General features: G+C 40.8%; 1 protein-coding gene across 6 annotated transcripts in view; it reads right to left on the bottom strand.

Moving 5' to 3' along the window:
* Window positions 1-20,891, bottom strand: part of ARHGAP42 (Rho GTPase activating protein 42) — a 316,830-nt gene extending 295,939 nt beyond the window's left edge. For 5 of the 6 annotated variants that reach the window (XM_054241785.2, XM_002754646.6, XM_017977674.4 and 2 more), the window contains exon 1: window positions 20,101-20,648. In XM_054241785.2, the coding sequence (XP_054097760.1) occupies window positions 20,101-20,254 (154 nt within the window). In that variant the 5' untranslated portion in view covers window positions 20,255-20,648. Of the gene's footprint in view, window positions 1-20,100; window positions 20,649-20,799 lie in introns of those variants that run through there. The other variant, XM_035265195.3, reaches the window with a different exon arrangement.
* Between the last annotated feature and the right edge of the window lie 1,012 nt (window positions 20,892-21,903).

A 21,903-nucleotide genomic window follows, 5' to 3' on the forward strand; every position in this document is an offset into this window, starting at 1 on the left:
TTCTTTCCTCCTTGCCCATCACTCTGTTCTTTGCATCTTCTTACCTTCTCCTCTCATTCCTCTTGCCATCCTTTGTACTTATGTAAACATTGCTTTTGTCTTGCATTTACTGATATGAGAGTTTAAAACAGTTATCCATCTGTAACTAAAATTATCAGAATGCAGAAATGATACTTCTTTAAATATCTTCCAAGTCACTCTGTTGTCTCCAGCATATAAAGGCCCTATCTGAATTTCTTACAGAGAACAATTAAAATGCTTTTAAGCCCTCAAAATGCTTTCTGTCATAAACAATGCAAGTTAAATGGTTATAAACTTAAGTTTCTCCTTATAAAAATGAGTTGTAATAGACTTACTATATGACCCAGCAATTCCACTCCTAGGTATATACCTAGGAGAGGAAAAATATATGTCCATACAAAAATAGGTGCATGAATGTTCATAGCAGCATTATTCATAACAGCTAAGAAAAATTAGAAAAAATAACTAAAACGTTCAGCTGACAAATAGATAAGCAAAAGATAGTGCATTTATATATTTGAAAAACATGTCAATAAAACAGAGTGAAGTACTGATCTATGTTAAATATGGGTGAACGTTGAAACATGCTAAGTAAGCATAGCACTTCACAAAAAGCTACATATTTTTATTTATTTTTTTTTTTAGATAGAGTTTCGCTCTTGTTACCAGGCTGGAGTGCAATGGCGCGATATCGGCTCACCGCGACCTCCACTTCCTGGGTTCAAGCAATTCTCCTGCCTCAGCCTCCCGAGTAGCTGGGACTACAGGCGCGCATCACTGTGCCCAGCTAATTTTTGTATTTTTAGTAGAGATGGGGTCTCACCTTGTTGACCAGGATGGTCTCGATCTCTTGACCTCGTGATCCACCTGCCTCGGCCTCCCAAAGTGCTGGGATTATAGGCGTGAGCCACAGCGCCCGGCCCTAAAAGCTACATATTATATTATTCAATTTATATGGAAAATCCAGAACAGGTGATTATGTAGAAACACAAAGTATATTAGCAACAGTTTCCAGGGGCTAGGGAAGATGGGGTATGAGGAGTGACAGCTAATGGGGATAGAGTTTCTTTGAGTGACAGAAACATTCTAAGATTAGATAGTGGTAATAACTGTACAACTCTTAATATATTAAAAACCTGTGGATTTTTAAAAGGATAAATTTTATGGCACTGAATTGTATCTTAAGAAAGCTGTTAAAAATATAAATGGTATCTTTAAAGAAGGTGTTTTCATTAAATTAAAATCAACCCTTTGAAATGGCATCTTGAAAATGCAAAGCTTTGTTACAAATAGGAAACATAAATCACTTGTACAAGTTTTTGGCAATATCCCTTGAATCTGAGTTATTATATATATAATTGTCATTGCTCAAGAGAAAATTAATTATTTAATACAAACATTAATTCCCTGAACAAGCCTACTTTAATCAATGTCATTCTGGTAAGTCTACATAACATGCTAAAAGTGTTTTCACAGCTGGGCACGGTGGCTCACGCCTGTAATCCCAACACTTTGGGAGGCTGAGACGGGTGGATCACAAGGTCAGGGTTCGAGACCAACCTGACCAACACGGTGAAACCTGGTCTCTACTTAAAAATACAAAAATTAACTGGGCATGATGGTGCACACCTGTAATCCCAGCTACTTGGGAGGCTGAGGCAGGAGAATTGCTTGAACCCAGGGGGCAGAGGCTGCAGTGAGCCGAGAGCATGCCATTGTACTCTTGCCTGGGTGACAGAGCAGCGTCTCAAAAAAAAAAAAATTATTTTCACATTGATACTTCTCTTGACATACAAAGTTTCAGAAGTGGTTCCAGTATGCAGTGGTTAATGACAACCTGTGGACGTCAGCATCTCCAAACACTAGTTTGACACAATTTCCTGTAAGTTCAGTCATATAACGAGCACTTACTAAAAATACATCGTGTGTCCATCTTCTGAGTCCCAAAGATTTGGTGCCTACTCTTACGGAGCTAACTCTCTAAGGAGAAAAACATAAATAATCAAATCATCCTGATAAGATACAATAAAAACCATGTTATTTACAAAATCACAAAATCTCAGATGAGGAGAGGTCCTTAAAACGCTAGCTAACTATTCCACAGATGTACTGGTGCATTCCCACAACAAGCCACATTCAGGAGACTAAGCAATGATACATGGTCTACAGCTCCCACATCAACATTAAATACATGCCAGGCACAGTAATACCTATAATCCCAGCACTCTGGGAGGCCAAGGTGGGAGGAGGACCACTTAAGACCAAGGGTTTGAGACCAGTCTGGGCAACATAGTGAGATCCCTGACTCTAAAAAATAAAAAATAAGATAATTAAATATAATGCATGTCCAGGTAAGATCAAGATGCTTAGAAAATCTCTCTTCACATCCTCTTTTGAATAAAATACGGTGGTGGTTATTTATAACTCTGGTCTAATTTCTCTCTAGTCTTAACATTAGCTACAGATGAACAAGCTGAGAAAACCAACATTTAATACCAAATACCATAAATTGTACTAGATACTTTACATGTGTTATCTCACTGAATCCCAAACATACTCAGATAAAGTAAATATTACTCCCATATTATAGACAAAGAAAAAACTCACAAAAGAAGCCAAGTGATGTGCTCACAATCAAGTTGCTAATAAGGAGCAGAACTAGGATGGAAAAGCATTTCTCTGACTTCAAAGCTCAGTCTCTTTCTACTCTACCAGGCTGACTACTGTTAAGGTTAAATCTTCAATGATCCTACTTAATATTAAAATGTTTTGATGATTAAAGATGAAATGTTATTAGCACTGCACATGTGTGAGTGATAACACTAAGCTTAGCTAAAGAGCATCCCTTCTCTGTTTCTTTTAGCCAGATTTAATATTCAGATTATTTGGATAAATTGGGATTAGCTTGAACCAATATACATCGTGACAGAAGTACAAAGCACAATCTCAAAGATACAAGTCTAAGCCATAACCTAAGAACTTAAAGCAGGGACAGTGTCTTTCCTTTTCTTTTCTTTTTCCTTTTTTCTTTTTGCTGTTGTTGCAGCTGTTGTTGTTGTTGTTGTTGGGGTTTCACCCACCCAGGTTCACCCAGGCTGCAACAGAGTGGCTTGATCATAGCTCACTGCAACCTCAACTTCCTGGACTCAACTGATCCTCCTGCCTCAGCCTCCTGGGTAGTTGTAACTACAGGCACACACCGTTAACACCTGGCTTAATTTTTTTATTTCTGTAGAGACAGGAAGTGGGTGGGGATGGGGGTCTTGCTTTGCTCAGGCTGAGCTCCAACTCCTAACTTCAAGAAATCCTCCCTCCTTGGCCTCCCAAAGTGCTGGGATTACAGGCTTGAGCCACCATACCTGACCTGAGAGTATTTTTCAGTTGACATCTTGCTTCTGCATACTTGTTTCATCCTCTTAAACCCTCTTATCAGTGGGTATCACAAAACATCACACTCAGCCAGCCATGAATACTCACATATTTCTAATTTCCATCAGAGCAGTCTGAGGAATGGAGGCAATACTGGGAAGGAAACGCTGTACACCTAAGAGAGTTTAAATTCGACAAACCTGGACGCCATCACTGTTACACACGGACTTTCCCTGTTCAAGAATATTCAGGATCTGTATTCTCTTTCTTTAACCTCCAAGGCTGGCCTTCTCCAGCCTGTGCTTCACTTTCCAAGCTGTCCCAAAAGTTAAGACTTCCTGTCTCTCATTCTCTACTTTCCTCAACCCCAGGCCTGACATCCTTTTTAACTCACAGATCCTATAAGAAATATCTTTCCAGTACTATTTTGTTTTTAGGACACCATCCATAATCACCTCTCCTGGTGATTCTGACATAAAGTTAACTGCACCACCTTTCCTGGATCAACTAGCTAAAAGGCTCAATTCAATGTTCTCACTGAGACAACTCAATCTTCCTCTTCTTTTTTTTTTTTAATTGTACTTTGGGTTCTGGGGTACGTGTGTAGATCATGCAGGATTATTACATAGGTACACACATGGCAATGTGATTTGCTGCTGCCTCCATCCCCACCTTCAATTCTTAACTGAATGTCCCTTTTGTCTCTAATTTAACTACACTCAGCCCCCGCCAGCAACGCCCTACCAATTTCATCATTTTCTCTTCTCACCAATAACTGGCCTGGATGATCTCACCTTCAGCATAACTACATTTACAAAACATCTGTGTAGCTCAAGAGACACCTAGGAAACCGCTCTTGTAAGCCATTGTCTGTCTTCAGTGCAGAAACTAACATGGGAAAGAGTTCTTTCATCTGCAGTTTGACCTGTTAATTTTGTAAAATTACCCAATTATTGACTTCACTTCTGAGAAGTGCAAATTGTGATCATCATTTTAAATAATTTGTATATACCATTGACCTGAGCCAGGAGAACTAAAGCATCAGCAGATATGTCTATAAAGTCTCAAAATTGATACTGCCTGTTCATTAAGCCCTAAATGCCAACCTAATTCTTTCCTGGTACTCAAATCAAGATAGATAACTATTTTTTAAAAGGTAAATCAAAACTATATCATATCTCATAATCATTTCCTATTAAGCAGGTCTAATTTGAGTGGGACAAACCCATGCTTTAATATCTAATAAAAGCATTACCATTTCAATAATTTCTCATTTTTAGGGAATATGATAATAAAATTGACAAGAATCCGTTAAAGTTAAATCTTGTAAAAAGCTGAAATGATTAGAATTACAATGATCCTGCCAAAAGCAAATGAAAAAATAAATGCTACATGTTCATATTATTTTATTATGCATTCTTTCCATTGGCCCACACAAAAATCCTACAAGGAATGTGAGGTAAATGTTATTCTCATTTGTTATGAAAATAAGAGTATATGGCCAGTGGCTTGAACCATAATACTGTTTAGTGGCAGTACCAACACTGGAACAAAGTTCTAACTCTTGATGATGTTCCCCCCAGGTTATCCAGTCTGAAAAGTTAGCACAGAGAAGCCACTACAGTTGTACATAAAACCTGCTGAGTATACTTGTAGTCCCCTCCATTCTCTGGCTCATTTACTACACAGATATTCAAAATCCTCTTCCATCTTACGCTCTTAGTAAAATGCAAACTGGTTGATGTTCAGTAGTTACTGAGCATCCACAATATGGTAAGAGCTACTAAGAATACAAATATCCAGGCCAGGAACAGTGGCTCATGCCTATAATCCCAGCACTTTGGAAGGCCAAGAAAGGTGAATCGCCTGAGGTAAGAAGCTCAAGACCAGCCTGGCCAACATGGTGAAACCTTGTCTCTACTTAAAAGAAAAAAATTAGCCAGGCATGGTGATGTGTGCCTGTAATCTCAGCTACTCGGGAAGCTGAGACAAGACAATCACTTGAACCTGGGAGGTGGAGGTTGTAGTGAGCCGAGATTGCGCCATTGCACTCCAACCTGGGCAACAGGAGCAAAACTCCATCTCAAAAAAAAAAAAAAAAAAAAGAACACAGATATCCTAGGCACCTAGATGTTTCTATTCAAAAGACTAAATAAAATACAGGCAAGCCTCATTTCATTGCACTTTACAGACATTTTTTATAAACTGAAGGTTTTTGGCAACACTGCATTGAGCAAGTCTATTGATGCAACTTTTCCAAAAGCATGTGCTCATTTTGTGTCTCCGTCACATTTCAGTAGTTCTCATAATATTACAATTTCCTAATTATTGTTACAACTTTGTGATACCTGTGATCAGTGCTCTCTGATGTTACCATTTTAATTGTTTTGGGATGCCATGAACAGTGTCTACACCTAAACCAGTAAACCTAAACAATAAACATTGGATGTGTTCTAACTACTCCATCAACCAGACATTCCTCCATGTCTGTTTTTCATTTGTACCTCCCTATTCTCTGAGACACAATAATATTAAAATTAGGCCAACTAATAACCCTACAATGACCTCCAAGTGTTCAAATGAAAGGAAGAGTTGCACGTCCCTCAATTTATTATTTTTTATTTTTATTTATTATTATTATTATTTTTGAGACAGGGTCTTACCATGTCAACCAGGCTAGTCTCAATCTCCCGAGCTCAAGCAATCTGCCCACCTCAGCCTCCCAAAGTGCTGGGATTACAGGTGTGAGACACTGTACCTGGCCATCCCTCACTTGAAAGATAAAATGATCAAACTTCATGAGGGAGGCACAACAAAAACCAAGACAGTCTCAAAGCTAGGCCTCTTTTCTCAGTCAAGTTATGAATGCAAAGGAAATGTTCTTGAAGGAAATTAAAAGTGCTACTCCATTATTCCTTGTTCCATGAGGTAAGGAAAAAAAAAAGATTCAGCAAACACAAAAATGATAAGAAGGCAAAACAACCTTATCGCTGATACAGAGAAAGTCTGAGCAGTCTGTATAGAAGATCAAACCAGCCACACTATTGCATTAAACCAAAGCTTCATCCAGACCAAGGTCCTAACTCTCTTCAATGCTATGATTCCTATAAGAGAGATGAGGAAGCTGCAGAAGAAAAGTTTGAAGTGGGCAGAGGTTAGTTCGAGAGGTATAAGAAAGCAAGCCATCCCTTAATATAAAAGAGCAAGGTGAAGCAGCAAGTGCTAATGCAGAAGCTGCAGCAAGCTCTCTGGGAGATCTAGCTAAGATCATGGATGAAGGTGGTTACAATAAACAAGAGACTTCCAACGTGGATAAAGCAGCCTTCTATTGGAAGAAGATGCTAGGTAGGACTTTCATAGCTACAGAGAAGACAAAGCTTCAGGCTGACTCTTGTTAGGAGCCAAAGCAGGTGGTGACGCTAAGTTGAAGCCAATGCTCATTTACCATTCTGAAAATCTTAGAGTCCTTAAGAAACATGCTAAATCTACTCTTCTGGCACTAGAAATGGAACAAAGCCTGAATGACAGTACATCTGTTTAATGAATATTCTAATCCACTGTATGGTGACAGACCTATTGCTCAGAAAAAAAATAAAAATTTCATTTTAAAATATTACTGCTCATTGACAATGTACCTGGTCACCCAAGAGCTATGATGAGGATGTAGAAGGAGATTAATGTTGCTTTCATGCCAACTAACACAACAGCCATCCTGTAGCCCACAGATCAAGAAGTAATTTCAACTTTCCAGTCCTATGATTTAAAAGATACATTTTGTAAGGTGATAGCTGCCATAGATAGCAATTCCTCTGATGGATCTCAGCAAAGTACATTGAAAATCTTCTGGAAAGGATTCACCATTGAGAACATTTGTAATTCATGAGAGGAGGTCAAAATATCATTAATAGAAGTCTGGAAAAAGTTGATTTAAACCCTTATGTAGAACTTGAAGGGGCTTTAGACTTCAGTGGAGGAAGTAATTGCAGATGAGATGGAAATAGCAAGAGAAGAGGCATTAGCAGTGGAGCCTAAAGATGTGGCCAAATTGCTGTGATCTCATGATCAAACTTGAATGAATGAAGAGTTGCTTCTCACAGATGAGCAAAGGAATTGATTTCTTCATGTGGAATCAACTCCTGGTGAAGATGCTGTAAACACTGTTAAAATGACAGCAAAGGATTTAGAATACACAGAGAATTACTAGATAAAAGCAGCAGCAGAGTTTGAGATGATTGATTCCAATTTTGAAAGAATTTCTACTATGGATAAAATGCTATCAAACAGCATTTCATGCTATAGAGAATTCTTTTGCGCAAGGAAGAGTCAATCTATGGGACAAATCCCCTGTTGTCTTATTTGAAGAAATTGCCACAGACACTCCAACCTTCACCACCCACCATCCTGATCAGTCAGCAGCCATGAACATCGAGGTCAGATCCTTCACCAACAAAAAAGATTGACTTGATGAAGGTTCAGATGATTGTTAGCATTTTTCAGCAGCAAAGTATCTTGTAATTAAAGTCCGCACATTTTTTAGACATAATGCTATTGCACATTTAATAGACTATGTATAGTGTAAACATAAGCTTTACATGCACAGGGAAAGCAAAAAAATGTACATGACTCACTGTATGGTGATATTCACTTTATTGCAGTGGTCTGTAACCAATCCTGCAATATCGCTGACACCTGCCTATATAATAAAGAGAGACACAACGGGAGAATAATGTGACAGCAGAGGCAGAGATTGGAGTGATGCATCTACAAATCAAGGAATACCCTGAATAGCTGGCAACCACCAGAAGCTAGAAAGGGCAAGGAAGGGTCCTCCCTTAGAGACCTCAGACAGAGCATGCCACTGCCGACACTTTTATTTCAAATTTCTAACCTCAAAAATTGTAAGACAGGCCAGGCACGGTGGCTCTCGTCTGTAATTCCCGCACTTTGGAAGGCCAAGGTGGGTGGATCACGAGGTCAGGAGTTCAAGATAGTGAAACTCTGCACAAGATAGTGAAACTCTGTCTCTATTAAAAATACGTAAATTAGCTGGGCATGGTGGTGGGCGCCTGTAATCCCAGCTACTCAGGAGGCTGAGGTACGAGAATCGCTTGAACCTGGGAAGCCGAGGCTGCAGTGAGCTGAGATCGTGCCACTGCACTCCAGCCTGGGTGACAGAATGAGACTCCATTTCAAAAAAAAAAAGAAGAGGAATTATAAGAGAATCGCTGGGCATGGTGGCTCACGCCTTTAATCCCAGCACTTTGGGATGCCAAGACAGGTAGATCACCTGATGTCAGGAGTTAGAGATCAGCCTGGCCAACACGGCAAAACCCCATCTGTAGTAAAAATACAAAAATTTGCTGGGCATGGTGGTATACCCCTGTAATCGAAGCTGCTCAGGAGGCTGAGGCAGGAGAATCACTTGAACCCAGGAGGCAGAGGTTGCAGTGAGCTGAGATGGCAACATTGCACCCCAGCCTATGTGACAAAAATGAAACGCTATCTCAAAAAAAAAAATTTGAATAAATTTCTGTATTAAGCTGAGAAAGGCTGGACGTGTTGGTTCACACCTGTAAATCCCAGCACTTTGGGAGGCCAACGTGAGCGGATCACAAGGCTAGGAGTTCAAGCTTAGCCTGGCCAATATACTGAAACCCCGACTCTACTAAAAACATAAAAATTAGCTGGGCATGGTGGCATGCGCCTGTAGTCCCAGCTATTTGGGAGGCTGAGGCAGGAGAATCGCTTGAACCTGGGAGGCAGAGGTTGCAGTGAGCCAAGGTCAGGCCACTGCACTCCAACCTAAGCAACAGCAAGATTCTGTCTCAAAAAAAAAAAAAAAAGCTGAGAAAAAAATTGTTACTCTCTCTAGATCTATAAACCAAATATATTAATGCAGACAAAGAAAATCAAATTTAAGATATTTTAGATGTCGAACTGTAGGGCTAACAAAATGCATGTGGTGAAAAATGGGAAGAGTTAGAAGGATTCAGCATTTCTTGATAAGATTACCAGATGCATGAGGTTTTAACTGAACACAAAGGAATACAAAGAGAACAAGCTGGAGGAAAAGAACTTATTTTTTGACAGCTTGAACCTGATGTTGCTTAAAGCACATCAGAGTAGTTATATCTCCTAGGCTGGTAAAAATCAACCCCAAAGTTTAGAAAAATGAGGTCAGGGCTGGAACCCTGGGAGCAGATGTTATCATACAAAGAAAGCAAACAACGAAAGGACTGAGAACACACCACCAACATTTAAGAGACAAAACAAATAAAATGAAAAGGAAAGAGAAGCTCTGCAACATCACACACTGAGAAACAGGTACAGTAATGAAGCGGGAACTAGAGAAGTAATAACCTTAGCAAAGGCAACCCCTAAGGAAAACCAGAATTGCTTTTAAAAAGTCCCTTCTTAGCTTCTATTTAAACATCATTATTTCATGGTACACAGCCTTCCCAAATCTCCCCCAAACAGTGTGCCTCTTAAAAAGTCACCTCAATTATCTCTGAAGTTAACAATTTTAAAAGATACGTTTTTTTTTTTTTTTTTTTTTGAGACCGAGTTTCGCTCTTGTTACCCAGGCTGGAGTGCAATGACGCGATCTCAGCTCACCGCAACCTCCGCCTCCTGGGTTCAGGCAATTCTACTGCCTCAGCATCCCGAGTACCTGGGATTACAGGCGTGCGCCACCATGCCCAGCTAATTTTTTGTATTTTTAGTAGAGACAGGGTTTCACCATGTTGACCAGGATGTATCGATCTCTTGACCTCGTGATCCACCCGCCTTGGCCTCCCAAAGTGCTGGGATTACAGGCATGAACTACCAGGCTCAGCCCCAACAACCAACTTGTAAAACAGTTAGAAGGCTGGGCGTGGTGGCTCATGCCTATAATACCAGCACCTTGGGAGGCTCAGGTGGGAGGATTGCTTGAGGCTAGGAGTTGGAGACAAGCCGAGGCAGCATAGTGAGCCCATACCTCTACAAAAGATTAATTCTTTAATTAAAAAATGCTTTAAAATAAATTAATAAAACAGTTGGAAGGCTAGTCTCAGAGTCTTTTGATTCTCTAGTCTTACAGAGTAACTTTTTCATAGAAGGAAGAGAAAGTCTAATACAAGATCCAAAACTCTAATATGTAAATCGTTTTCACAACTGACTTTAATTTGCTTCCCCTTGCTATCCACTTCCGCCCTCACCCCTTTTGGGCCATATCTTTCATTCAGACATTTTAAAGAATAAGGAAATTAAATAAATGAAGAAGAGAAAATTCTCACAACAGCGAACTAAAACCAATTCACATAGCTCTCATTTGGAAAGGGATAATACACTATACAGAACACTCATTTCTATTAGTGCCTTATCACTCCCGTCCACACACAGACACAGACCAGTTTTCCAAATTAAATCATCACTTTTCCTGTACACAAAAGAGAAAACGGAACCTGGGTCTTTCATTTGGATAAGCTCCAGTATATATTTACACAGGAGGGAACACTATTTGGCATGTCTTTCATAGAGCAGCAGGCACTATGGCTTTTTAGATTTGCATGAGGAAATATCATAGAAATTCCACTACTGATGAATGTGCCTAACTTCCAAATGAAACAATGTCATTCCGTGTCTATTTTTTTCCACAGTAAAGCCAAGATTCAGGGATAGCACTATCATTAATCTAGTAAGTTTATATACAGGCAGCATTTTTCCAATTTTTTTTGCTTACCACCTGGCACAGAACCCTCCTAGGATGGTTCCCCATTCTTAACAAAATAGAAGACACTCTCCAGTAAACCCAGAGATGATCACCAAAGTCAGATAAACCTACATTTTTAAATGTCATGTTTGGCATTTTTAAAATACCTTTAAAAATTGAGACTTTTGGCCAGGCATGGTGGCTCACGCCTGTAATCCAAGCACTTTGTGGAGGCCAAGGTGGGTGGATCACCTGAGGTCGGGAGTTTAAGACCAGCCTGACCAACAGGGTGAAACCCCGTCTTACTAAAAAAAAAAAAAAATGAGACTTTTAGAGATGGCTGCAGTGGCACATTCCTCTAATTCCAGCTCCACAGGAGGGTGAGGTGGGAGAATTGAATGAAGCCAGGAGTTTGAGGCGATAGTACCTCTGAGTAGCCACTGCACTCTAGCCTGGGAAACATAGCAAGACCCTGTCTCTAAAAAATAAAATAACAAATTTTTAAAAATAGACTTTTACCATAAAATCTAAAAATTGGAACTGAAAATGATGCATAATTGATTTTACATAAAGTAATCTACAAAGTGTTATTAGGTTTTGTTTGTTTGTTTGCTGTTTGAGACAGGGCATTGCTCTGTTGTTCAGGCTGGAGTGGAGTGACACGATTAAGGTTCACTGCATCCTCAACCTCCCTACCTTCAATTAATCTTTAATCTTCCCGTCTCAGCCTCCTAAGTAGCTAGGACTACAGGCACACATCAGCACACCAGTTAATTTTTGGTATATTTTGTAGACACAGGTTTTGTCGTGTTGCACCAGCTGGTCTCCAACTTGAGTTCAAGCGATCCACCTCCTTCGGCCTCCCAAAGCACTGGGATTATAGCTGTAAACCATCACACCCAGCCACTATTAATCTTATCCTAGCCTTTTCCCACTGTATTCGATGTAAAAATTAAATTAGAAGAACTAGTCTTAAAATCCTAGAAAATTCAGGCTTATTTTTCTTCTTTTATGTATCCCCTTGTCTGCAAAAAGGAAAAAGGTTGGGAAAACTGGCAGATTATTAGCTACTATAAGGTACCTTACTATTCCACAATTCACATTCCTTACACACAGTGCTCTATTTGTGTTTCACCAAAACATTTTCTTTAGTATTATAATCGGATTCTTGATAACATAATCAGAATACTCCAGATATAAAGAATGGAGTATTCTAAAAAAAAAAAAAAAAAATGGAGTATTCTGATTAATATTCTGGTTAAATGAAACCTAGAGAGATGGATATATCTTACCAGAAATATCCAGGCTGATGTTTAAATTCACCTAGCCAAAGACAAAATAATTTAAAAAATTACATTTCCATTGACTGTCCTGTTATGATCCTGGCTCTTTTCCTTTGCTTCAAGGGCCATTAAGGTGAACAAGTATTAGGTAAGTTGCTACGCTTATACAAAAACCTGCCATTATAACTCAGAATATGACAGCTGCAAAAGATGGAGCATAGTTCCTGTGCCTTATAGATCCAGGTACTCAGCAAATGGTTTTATTATTTTTTACTTCTTCTTGAGACAGAGTTTCACTCTGTCACTTAGGCTGGAGTGCAATGGCGCAATCTCGGCTCACTGCAACCTCTGCCTCCTGGGTTCAAGCTATTCTCCTGCCTCAGCCTCCCGAGTAGCTGTGATTACAAGTGTGCACCACCATGCCTGGCTAATTTTTTTCTATTCTTTTTTTTTTTTTTTTTTTAATTATTATTATTTGAGACGGAGTTTCGCTCTTGTTACCCAGGCTGGAGTGCAATGGCACAATCTCGGCTCACCGCAACGTCCGCCTCCTGGGTTCAGGCAATTCTTCTGCCTCAGCCTCCTGAGTAGCTGGGATTACAGGCACGCGCCACCATGCCCAGCTAGTTTTTTGTATTTTTAGTAGAGACGGGATTTCACCATGTTGACCAGGATGGTCTCGATCTCTTGACCTCGTGATCCACCCACCTCCCAAAGTGCTGGGATTACAGGCGTGAGCCACAGCGCCAGCCTTTTTCTATTCTTAATAGAGATAGTTTCACCATGTTGGTGAAGCTGGTCTTGAACTCCTGACCTCAAGTGATCTGCCTACCAAAGTGCTGGGATTACAGGCATGAGCCACTGTGCCTGGTCTCAGCAAGTGATTTTAATTTTCAGGATGAAAGTCAGCCAGAAGCAGCTCATGGTTGATGAGATCTGATCCACTGGAGATATACTATAAGGATTATTAGATGCTAGGCAGAGGTTCAGCAGGCTAGAGAAAAGGGAAGACAGACCAGCTTCCCTGCAGCCCCACCTGCCACCCACTGAAACCGGTGGATGGCAGGTGGAGCTGCAGGGAAGCTGGCACCTTCCTACAAGACTGAAATGAAAAAAAAAAAAAAAGACTGAAATGAGCAGAAATTACTATCCATACCAGGGATGGCTGGGCCAGAAAAAGTGGCAATTACAGCTCTGGCAAGAAATCAATATTCATGAAAGTGACTCAAGACTATACAAACCCCCTTTCCTTCAACCTTTCTTATCTATCTAAAATAAACATTTCAGTGATGCATATCATTTACTTAATGCAGCTTAACATCCTAATTTTAAAATATTGGGATATTATTTCTGCTTAGGAATCTAGAGAAAAGACTTGCCACTCTCAATATATGCATCAATAAAAACTGCACTTGACACCAAAGCAATCCTGGCCAGGTGCTGTGGCTTATGCCTGTAATCCCAGAAATCTGGGTGGGTGGATCACTTGAGGTCAGGAGTTTGGACCAGCCTGGCCAACAAAGTGAAACCCCATTTCTACTAAAAATACAAAAAATTAGCCTGGTGGGGGGTGGTGCACACCTGTAATCCCAGTTACTTGGGAGGCTAAAACAGGAGACTTGCTTGAACCCAAGAGGCAGAGGTTATGGCAAGCCAAGGTTATGTTACTGCACTCCAGCCTGGGTGACAGGGCGAGATTTCGTCAAATGAAAAAAAAAAGAAAAAGAAAAGAAAGCAATCCTAATGTAAGCATTATTGTTTTCATCTTATATAATCTGAGTAATTCTTAAACACCATCATTAACACAATCAGCACTATACAATAAGAAATGTTAATCAATGAACATACACTTGCTAAATCTGCTCTTCAGTGACTTAAAGTGTAGCGGTTACCTGAGTTTCCTGCACTCTAAAGTACCTTGATCATAACTGTAACATGAGGCAGTGTAAAAGGTGGTTATTGCTAAGCCAGTCTCCGCTAGACAGGAACTGCTTTTTGTCCCAACAGCAACACATTCTCTGACCTAACCCAGGAGAGGACTTTAATTACTACCTACTGAAAAAAAAAAATCAAGGAGAAATAAAGATACTGTTAAAGGGCACCTATTTAGCTCACAGAGAGCATGAGAAGAGAGGTAGATGGAAGTAAATAGCCAGCCCAATTTAATTTCTAATGAGCACCAAGGCTCCCATTTAAATTAACACAAGTATAACTGCTTTTAATTGCAACAGGTTTCTGGAAACAGAACCTTAAAGCACCACATTCCTATTCTACCAGTCCCTAAAATTAATTACAGCTCATCTGAAAGACGAAATTACTTCTGCTCATTTAACTTAAATTCTAATGATTATAAGAAGTAAATGAACGGTTGAAGTAATTACACCTCCATACTTCTGATTAGGCTGCCCAACTACACAAGCAAACAACCTTAGTGGAATGAGAAACTCTTGCCGAATAAACATGAATCTGCAATGAGTTTCACTTTAAAAACAACCTACATGCAAATTTTAATAACCAAAAACAGCCTAAAACAATGGCAGTTCTTAGAAGCTAAGGGATGACCAAGTAAATAGTGCAGTAACTATGGGAAGTCTCCAATTTTGTAAACCTGCCTTTTTCCCCCCTTTAAATTCTTTCCTTGTGCCACCAAAAATTCTAATAGCAAAGAGGGCCCTGAACATACACACAAAATCAAAGCTGGCTTAAAAAGTAAAACCCTAAGTGAAAAAAAGGCTAGGTTGAGTTAGTGAAACACAGCAAATGGAAGGCAGAAGTATTTCATCTTGTCTAAGACATTTCCATCTGCTATTTGCACTTAGGGTTTTCCTTTACTATAAACACCTACTTAATTCCCAAATCATGAATGTATCATAGCAGAGTATCTCATGCTGAGGTCTGTGGACACTCAGGTAGACACTTTTAAGAAACTGTGCTCCCCTCTGGCTAACGTCTTCATTACTGGATTGTCCGCATCATCAGCGTAATCGGTGCCATCCTCGTTTGTGTCATGGATCACTAGTGCCAGCCACAACTGCTACCAGAACAAAGGCAATATGACTGGGTAATAAACAAATGAAGCATCTGATGGAAGGAAGGCCATCATCAGGGCAAGAAGAGTCTCAAGAACTGCAGGGTGCAACTGGGAAAAGTGGTTAGAAAATGAATCATCAACAACACACCAGATATTATCAGCAATCTCTGAGAAGAAAATTAGCTTCAGCAAGTAACATCATAGATTAGACTAAATGTTGCTGACAAGTTTTGTATTGCTTTCACAATATTGTTTTTATTTACTTCGTAAACTGATTTGCTTTTAAGATTGCACAAGTGTTATAAGCCTAGAATTATAGTTCCATGCTTGTGTATATTTGTCATAATAAATAATTAAATCTATACCAGAGTCCATTATCTTCTTTTTCCTTTGATCAGTACTAAACATACAAGTTTAGAAACAGTCTCCAAAAAGCAGACCAAATAGAAGGCCAGTTCCAGCTTAAGGGAGCTAGAAGACTGAAATAAGGAAGAAAGGACAACCAAGATGCTGCAGGGTAGGGTGGAGAAAGAATGTTGATAGTGCTCACCCCACCCAACCAATTCAACTAGAGGAGAGTCACTCTTGCTATTTATTTCTTTTCTTCTCTTTCTATTGACAAATAAAAGTTGTATGTATTTATGGTATACAATATATATGTTTTGATATAAATAACATGATGATATATATATTTGATACGTTGTGGAATGGCTAAATCAAGCTAATATAATCATTATACTTATCACTTTTGTGTGTGTGGTTAGAACACTTAGGATCTTGTGGCACTGGGTGTGGTAGCTCAGGCCTCTTATCTCAGCCCTTTGGGAGGTGGAGGCAGGCAGATCACTTGAACCCAGGGGTTTGATGAGACCAGACTGGACAACATGGTAATAACCCTGACTCTACAAAAAAACATCAAAAAACTAGGCTGGGCTGGTGGCGCATTCCTACAGTCCAGCTACTGGGGAGGCTGAGGTGGGAGGATCACCTGAGCCTGGGAGGTAGAGGCTGCAGTAAGCTGTGTTTGCACCACTGCACTCCAGCCTGGGTGACAGAGTGACACTGTCTCAAAAAAATAAACAGAAATCTTTTTGCTTATCAAGTTTCCGTTCCATCTGTTCTCTTTTTGTCTCTTTTTTGGGATCTGAGGTGTATTCTTACAACCTCATTTTACTTAAAGATGACTCTTTGAATTCAAAAGTAAATAAAGACCAAAACAAGTAAAGGGTTAATTATATGAGAAATCAATTTTGAAATGTTTCTTTGAATATAATTTATAAAAGGAAAAAATTAATAAGCAAAAGTAATTTTTCATAGCTCAAATTTCAAGACTGACACCTGTTAAAAAGGACACAGTTATAAGAATTATATTTGATAAAAAGGGTAGAAATGTCCAGTCATACAGCATTAACTAAAACTCTATTCACCAGTAAGAATGTCTTCAAACATCACTCACAAAATGTCTATATGGCATATAACAAAATAAACGAACAATCCTAATGGTAAGATTTTTATAGATTTTCCTCATTTCACAGGAAAGTTAGAACTGATACAGGTTAACTTACTTGCCAACTATCACACAGTACTTGGTAACACCAAAATTCAAAGGTTAAGTCTAGGTCAATATTACTTAATTAACTATTATCCTTTTTCTCCAAGTGGACATGAATCTGAAACATAAAAATGCATATTTAAACACATGTTAAGTATCTTGTATGTATTATTTAAAATTGAAATCATCTAACTCAATTGCAATCTTCTAATTCAACTTAAAGAAGCCTTATTGGAGGCCGGGCGCGGTGGCTCACACCTGTAATCCAAGCACTTTGGGAGGCCCAGGCGGGTGGATCACAAGGTCAAGAGATCAAGGCCATCCTGGGCAACAGGTGAAACACCGTCTCTACTGAAAATACAAAAATTAGCTGGGCATGGTGGTGCGTGCCTGTCGTCCCAGCTACTCGGGAGGCTGAGGCAGAATTGCCTAAACCCAGGAGGCAGAGGTTGCGGTGAGCCGAGATCACGCCATTGCACTCCAGCCTGGGGTAACAAGAGCGAAACTCCATCTCAAAAAAAAAACAAAACAAAACAAAAAAAAAGAAGCAGTCAGACATGGAACAGTCAGACATGTATTATCTAAGAGAGTGCAAGCCAAAACTCTCACGATAAAGTTAACAGGGATAAAAATAATATAATATGCTTAGAAATACGTTGATGATTGTCTGCTAAACAAGGTTACATTAAGAATGCATTAACTATTACTAAAAATAACAGAGTAGTGCTAAAAAAATAAAATAAAATAAAATGGATAATGGATACATTTATTGAAATAGTCTGTATGAAGTTAGGGAAGGTGAAGTCCTCCCCAGGCCAGAAAGAAAAACAGGAAGGACAGACTGAGGGAAGAAGGGGTCCCTTAGTGGAGGGGGCAGACTCATGGTACAGGGAGGCTCCCACAGTGGTATGGGCCCCATGGTACAGGCAATCAATGCCAGCTGTGCCAGGGGACTTGTCTGGGCTAGTGGGCAGGGCAGGGGCAGACAGTGATAGAACCAAGCAGGTCTTTTGACACACTCCTCCTATCCAAGAAGCTGCAGCCTGGCCTCAGAGCATCCACCCCAAGGGACAAAAGGTAGCTTGGTAGGAAAAAAAATAGTGCTATAGTGTGACTTCAAGGGTTCCTTTGCTCCAAAATCTCTCCCATTTGGCAAATGCTGTTGGGAACTCATTACCAAGGAAACAAATCTTCCTTTCCACAATGAAAGAAATAATAAGCAAACGTTAAAGTAATACACTCTCACCACAAACTTACGAATCCTAGAAAGACAGCAGGTTGTATATTTTAAGTGCACAAGCCAAATTAATGATCCAGGGCCTATCTCTTCAAAGAGCCTACACTCCCAAGATTTCACTTATGAATGGAAGAACAAACCTATAATCATGGGAATCACCTGACTTTTACAAGGCTAGATTCAAGCATCATAAAATGAGATACTTTTGAAAGTATCTCATTCACCCAGTATGTAATGTCACTTGTAAAATAATGTACATGTCAGAGCATTTATCACAGATATGTAAGTATTTTCAACTTCTGAAACACTAAAGTTTATCTCAAGCAGAGTGGGGAGAAAAATGTAGAACATCTGGCACCTCCAGCAAGAATCAGCTTGGCATTTGACCCTCTTGAGATGCAGCTCTTTTTGAAGAGGCATCATGCTTTCTTAGATGCAGAGGCTAGTCCCACGAGACTTTAGTGTTTACGCAGGGTGGCAAGAATGGCAGATAAACTATTATTTTTCATAAATCACAGTAAATAACATTATCAGTAGTAGCCTCAAATTCAGGAATTAAGTGAATATGGGCATAAATATATTATCTTTACTTTGGATAAGTAATACAAGTGGTTAAGTAAATGTTTTAGCATTTGGGACGGTTAAAAGAAAAATTATTTTGGAGCACACTAATTTCAAGGCATCTTGCTAAGCTCCATCCTTACTGCTACATGTTTCAAAATACAGATCCATGCTAGCATTGTCTGTTTTAGGCATACACATCCCTATCACGTTGTTATACAAAGACCCCCCCCCCATATGTCCTGGGGGTTTACTAGATTACCCAAAGGCCTCTCTACCTTTTGAAAGTATCTCATTCACCCAGTTTTAAGTGATCAGAGATTCCAGGGCTTCATTTCAGTAGCTAAAACATGCAGAAGCCCCTACTAAGACGCAAATACTTTTCAAAGGCTCCTTTGAAGATTGAAAAAAAAAAGCAATAAATAAAAATTTTTAAAGATGCAAATACCTCCTGGGAAAGGTAACAAGCCATATCAGGCAGTTATGCTCAATTCTCTGTAAAAGAAACCCTTGAGTTTCAGATACTCTTAGGTCTTAGTCATTGAAAGCCAAGATCCAGAGGATAAAAAGAGAAAGGAAGGAAAATTCGGTAAGGAGGTGTATGGAAAAGGAGGTGGGAGGAAACCCTGTATTAAAGAATGTAACAGTTTTTAATACTGTATAGATCGTAACAGTTTTTATACTATATAGATCATCAAAAGTTCTGATTGCCTTTTAGCCCCTGAACTTTCATCCCAATGACATGCCCAACACCACATACAATGCAAACCAAAACTAACACGCACAGAAAATTTGCAGTTAAAATGCACTAGTGCCATACTGTCTTCGATCATCTTACAAAATGGCAAAACTGCAAATGAATGATTTTTAAAAAGCCAACTCAATGTGTCCAATGAAGAGCCACTGATGTATGAAAAAAATTAATAATTTTCTTTGAATATCACTAAACTAGCTTAATTTTATCCTTAAGACAAACTCTTGATTCCCCCTTAAGGGCTTTTTTAGTTCAAACTATTAACAGACACAATAAATTTAATAAAAAAAAAAAAAAAGTTAAAAGTCCCCAACATCTTCGTAGGAGCATTACACAGAACGATGACTTTGAACGACTTTCCTCAGGATATATTCCAGTGCCCGGTAGAGAACTTTCCCTTCTCTGTAGACAAGGAAGTAAATAAGTAAAGAACACCTAAGAACAAACTTTGTTGGCTACCAGCAGGGGAGCTCTTCAGCTTTTGTCGCCAAATCCATTCAAACAAAAGAAGCTCCGACTCCTCCAACCCACCCTTAGGACCCGCACCCCGCGGGGACTCTCCGGATCCGGGTGCCCGCTCCCCCGCCAGCCCGACTTACTCCTCAGCGCCCCAATGAGCAGGGAGCCGTCCTTAATGAGCTCCTTGATGAACTTGTTGGTTCGCTCCAGCTCAATTTCGTGACACTGCAAGCGCTCCCTGAAATCCGGGCTGTCCAAGTAGGAATCGCTGAACTCCAGAGTGGGCAGCCCCATGGCACAGGCGCTGCCGGCGGCGGCCGCGGGTACGTCCCGGCCGGCGGTCAGGGTTGGGGCGGCCGGCGGCGGCGACTGGAGCTGGGGACGCGCGATCGCGGGGAAGGCGCCGGAACGCGAGGGGACTGACTGCGCGAAGGAAACGGGCCCCGCGCGCCGCGCCGCCTGCGCCGGGCTCAGTCTTCCTCCCCCGAGGCGAGGCGAGCGCAGGCGCGGGCGGCGGGCCGAGGCGCGGGTCCGCTCAGGTTGTGGTCACCGGGACGCATCGTCTTTCCGAGCGCTGGGGCGGCGCGGCTCCGGGCCGCGGCCGGAGCAGGGAAGTTTCTCTCACGGCGCGCAGGCACTTCCGGCAGTTCCACTCTCCAGCTCTCCTGACAGTCGGCGGCGGCGTTGTGAGCCAGAAGCAGCGCTCAGCCGCAACTCCGGCCCGGCTGGGGAAAACCCTCCCCCTCGGCGGACGCTTGCAAATCGCACCCAGGCTCCCAGACCCTCCTCCCCGCCGCCGCGCTCCCACCCCGCGCCACCCCGCCCTTTCGCCCCTTTACCCTCCTGCCCCAGCCGTCGGCCCGCACTTGGCTCCAGGGCTCCCCGCGCTGCAGCCGCGCGCTTGCGCTCCGGCCTTGGCTCGGGTGTTGACACAGTCCCCTCGTGGGCCCCTGATTTTGGATAGCCCTAGTTAACACCTCGGCGTCCTCCGCCCCACAAAAGGATCTGATTCCCAATATACCTCCCCTAACAGTCGTCCCCTCCACCCACTCCCTAGAATTCTCTAGGGGAGAAACCAACGTTAAGTTTCCCTAAAGTTTTGAAGCGTAGATGGAAGATACTGCTGTCTAGCGCTCGTTTAGATTTTGCTTCACACTTCCCCACCGAATGCATTTGAATTCCACGTTGAAAAGTTGTCCAGTCGCTCACCCACCCCTCAGTTTCACTGATCCGGCCTGGAGGTTTCCCCCCATCTTCCCCCCCGTCTCGGCTTCGTTGCTGGGAAGGTGGGACGATTTTTCAAATCATCCCCACTCTACTCAAGTGCTCCTACTTCTAAAAGAATACCTATTTGCATCACAATAGTAGTCTCTCCTATTGGCACCTGGATGGAATTGTCCTAGGAGCAGGGAGATTTTCGAATTGTTGAAGTGGACTGGAGTTTCAAATAAACAGTTAATTCCTACCCACAGGCATTACCCTTCCTCCGGTGGTGGGTCACCTAATAAATTTCTGTTCCCTTAAAACCTTGACAGCAAAAGAAACGACTGCTTTACATCTCGTCCTGACATCATCCATAGGATTTCTGAGAACTCAGATATTGTTCTTAAGGATCTGCTTTTAATTTCTATGTTTTCATTGCTTTGTCCATATGAACCATCTGTTTAAAAACTATTCTATAGAATGTGGGGAAAATTCTATTAAAGTGCTTTACATTTTTCCAGATTAAGTTTCAGAGACAGTCGAGATTTTTGGTTTCAATTTTCTTAAATGTACATAAACAGGAAAAATAACATGTAAAGCTACAACAGATAAGATCATGTAAACAGTATGGACCAGGCGCAGTGGCTTATGCCTGTAATACCAGCATTTTGGGAGGTTGATGCAGGAGAATCACATGGGTCAGGAGTTGGAGACCATCCTGACTACTAAAAATACAAAAA

The sequence above is a fragment of the Callithrix jacchus genome, chromosome 10 (genome assembly GCF_049354715.1).
Source record: "Callithrix jacchus isolate 240 chromosome 10, calJac240_pri, whole genome shotgun sequence".
NCBI lineage: Eukaryota > Metazoa > Chordata > Mammalia > Primates > Cebidae > Callithrix > Callithrix jacchus.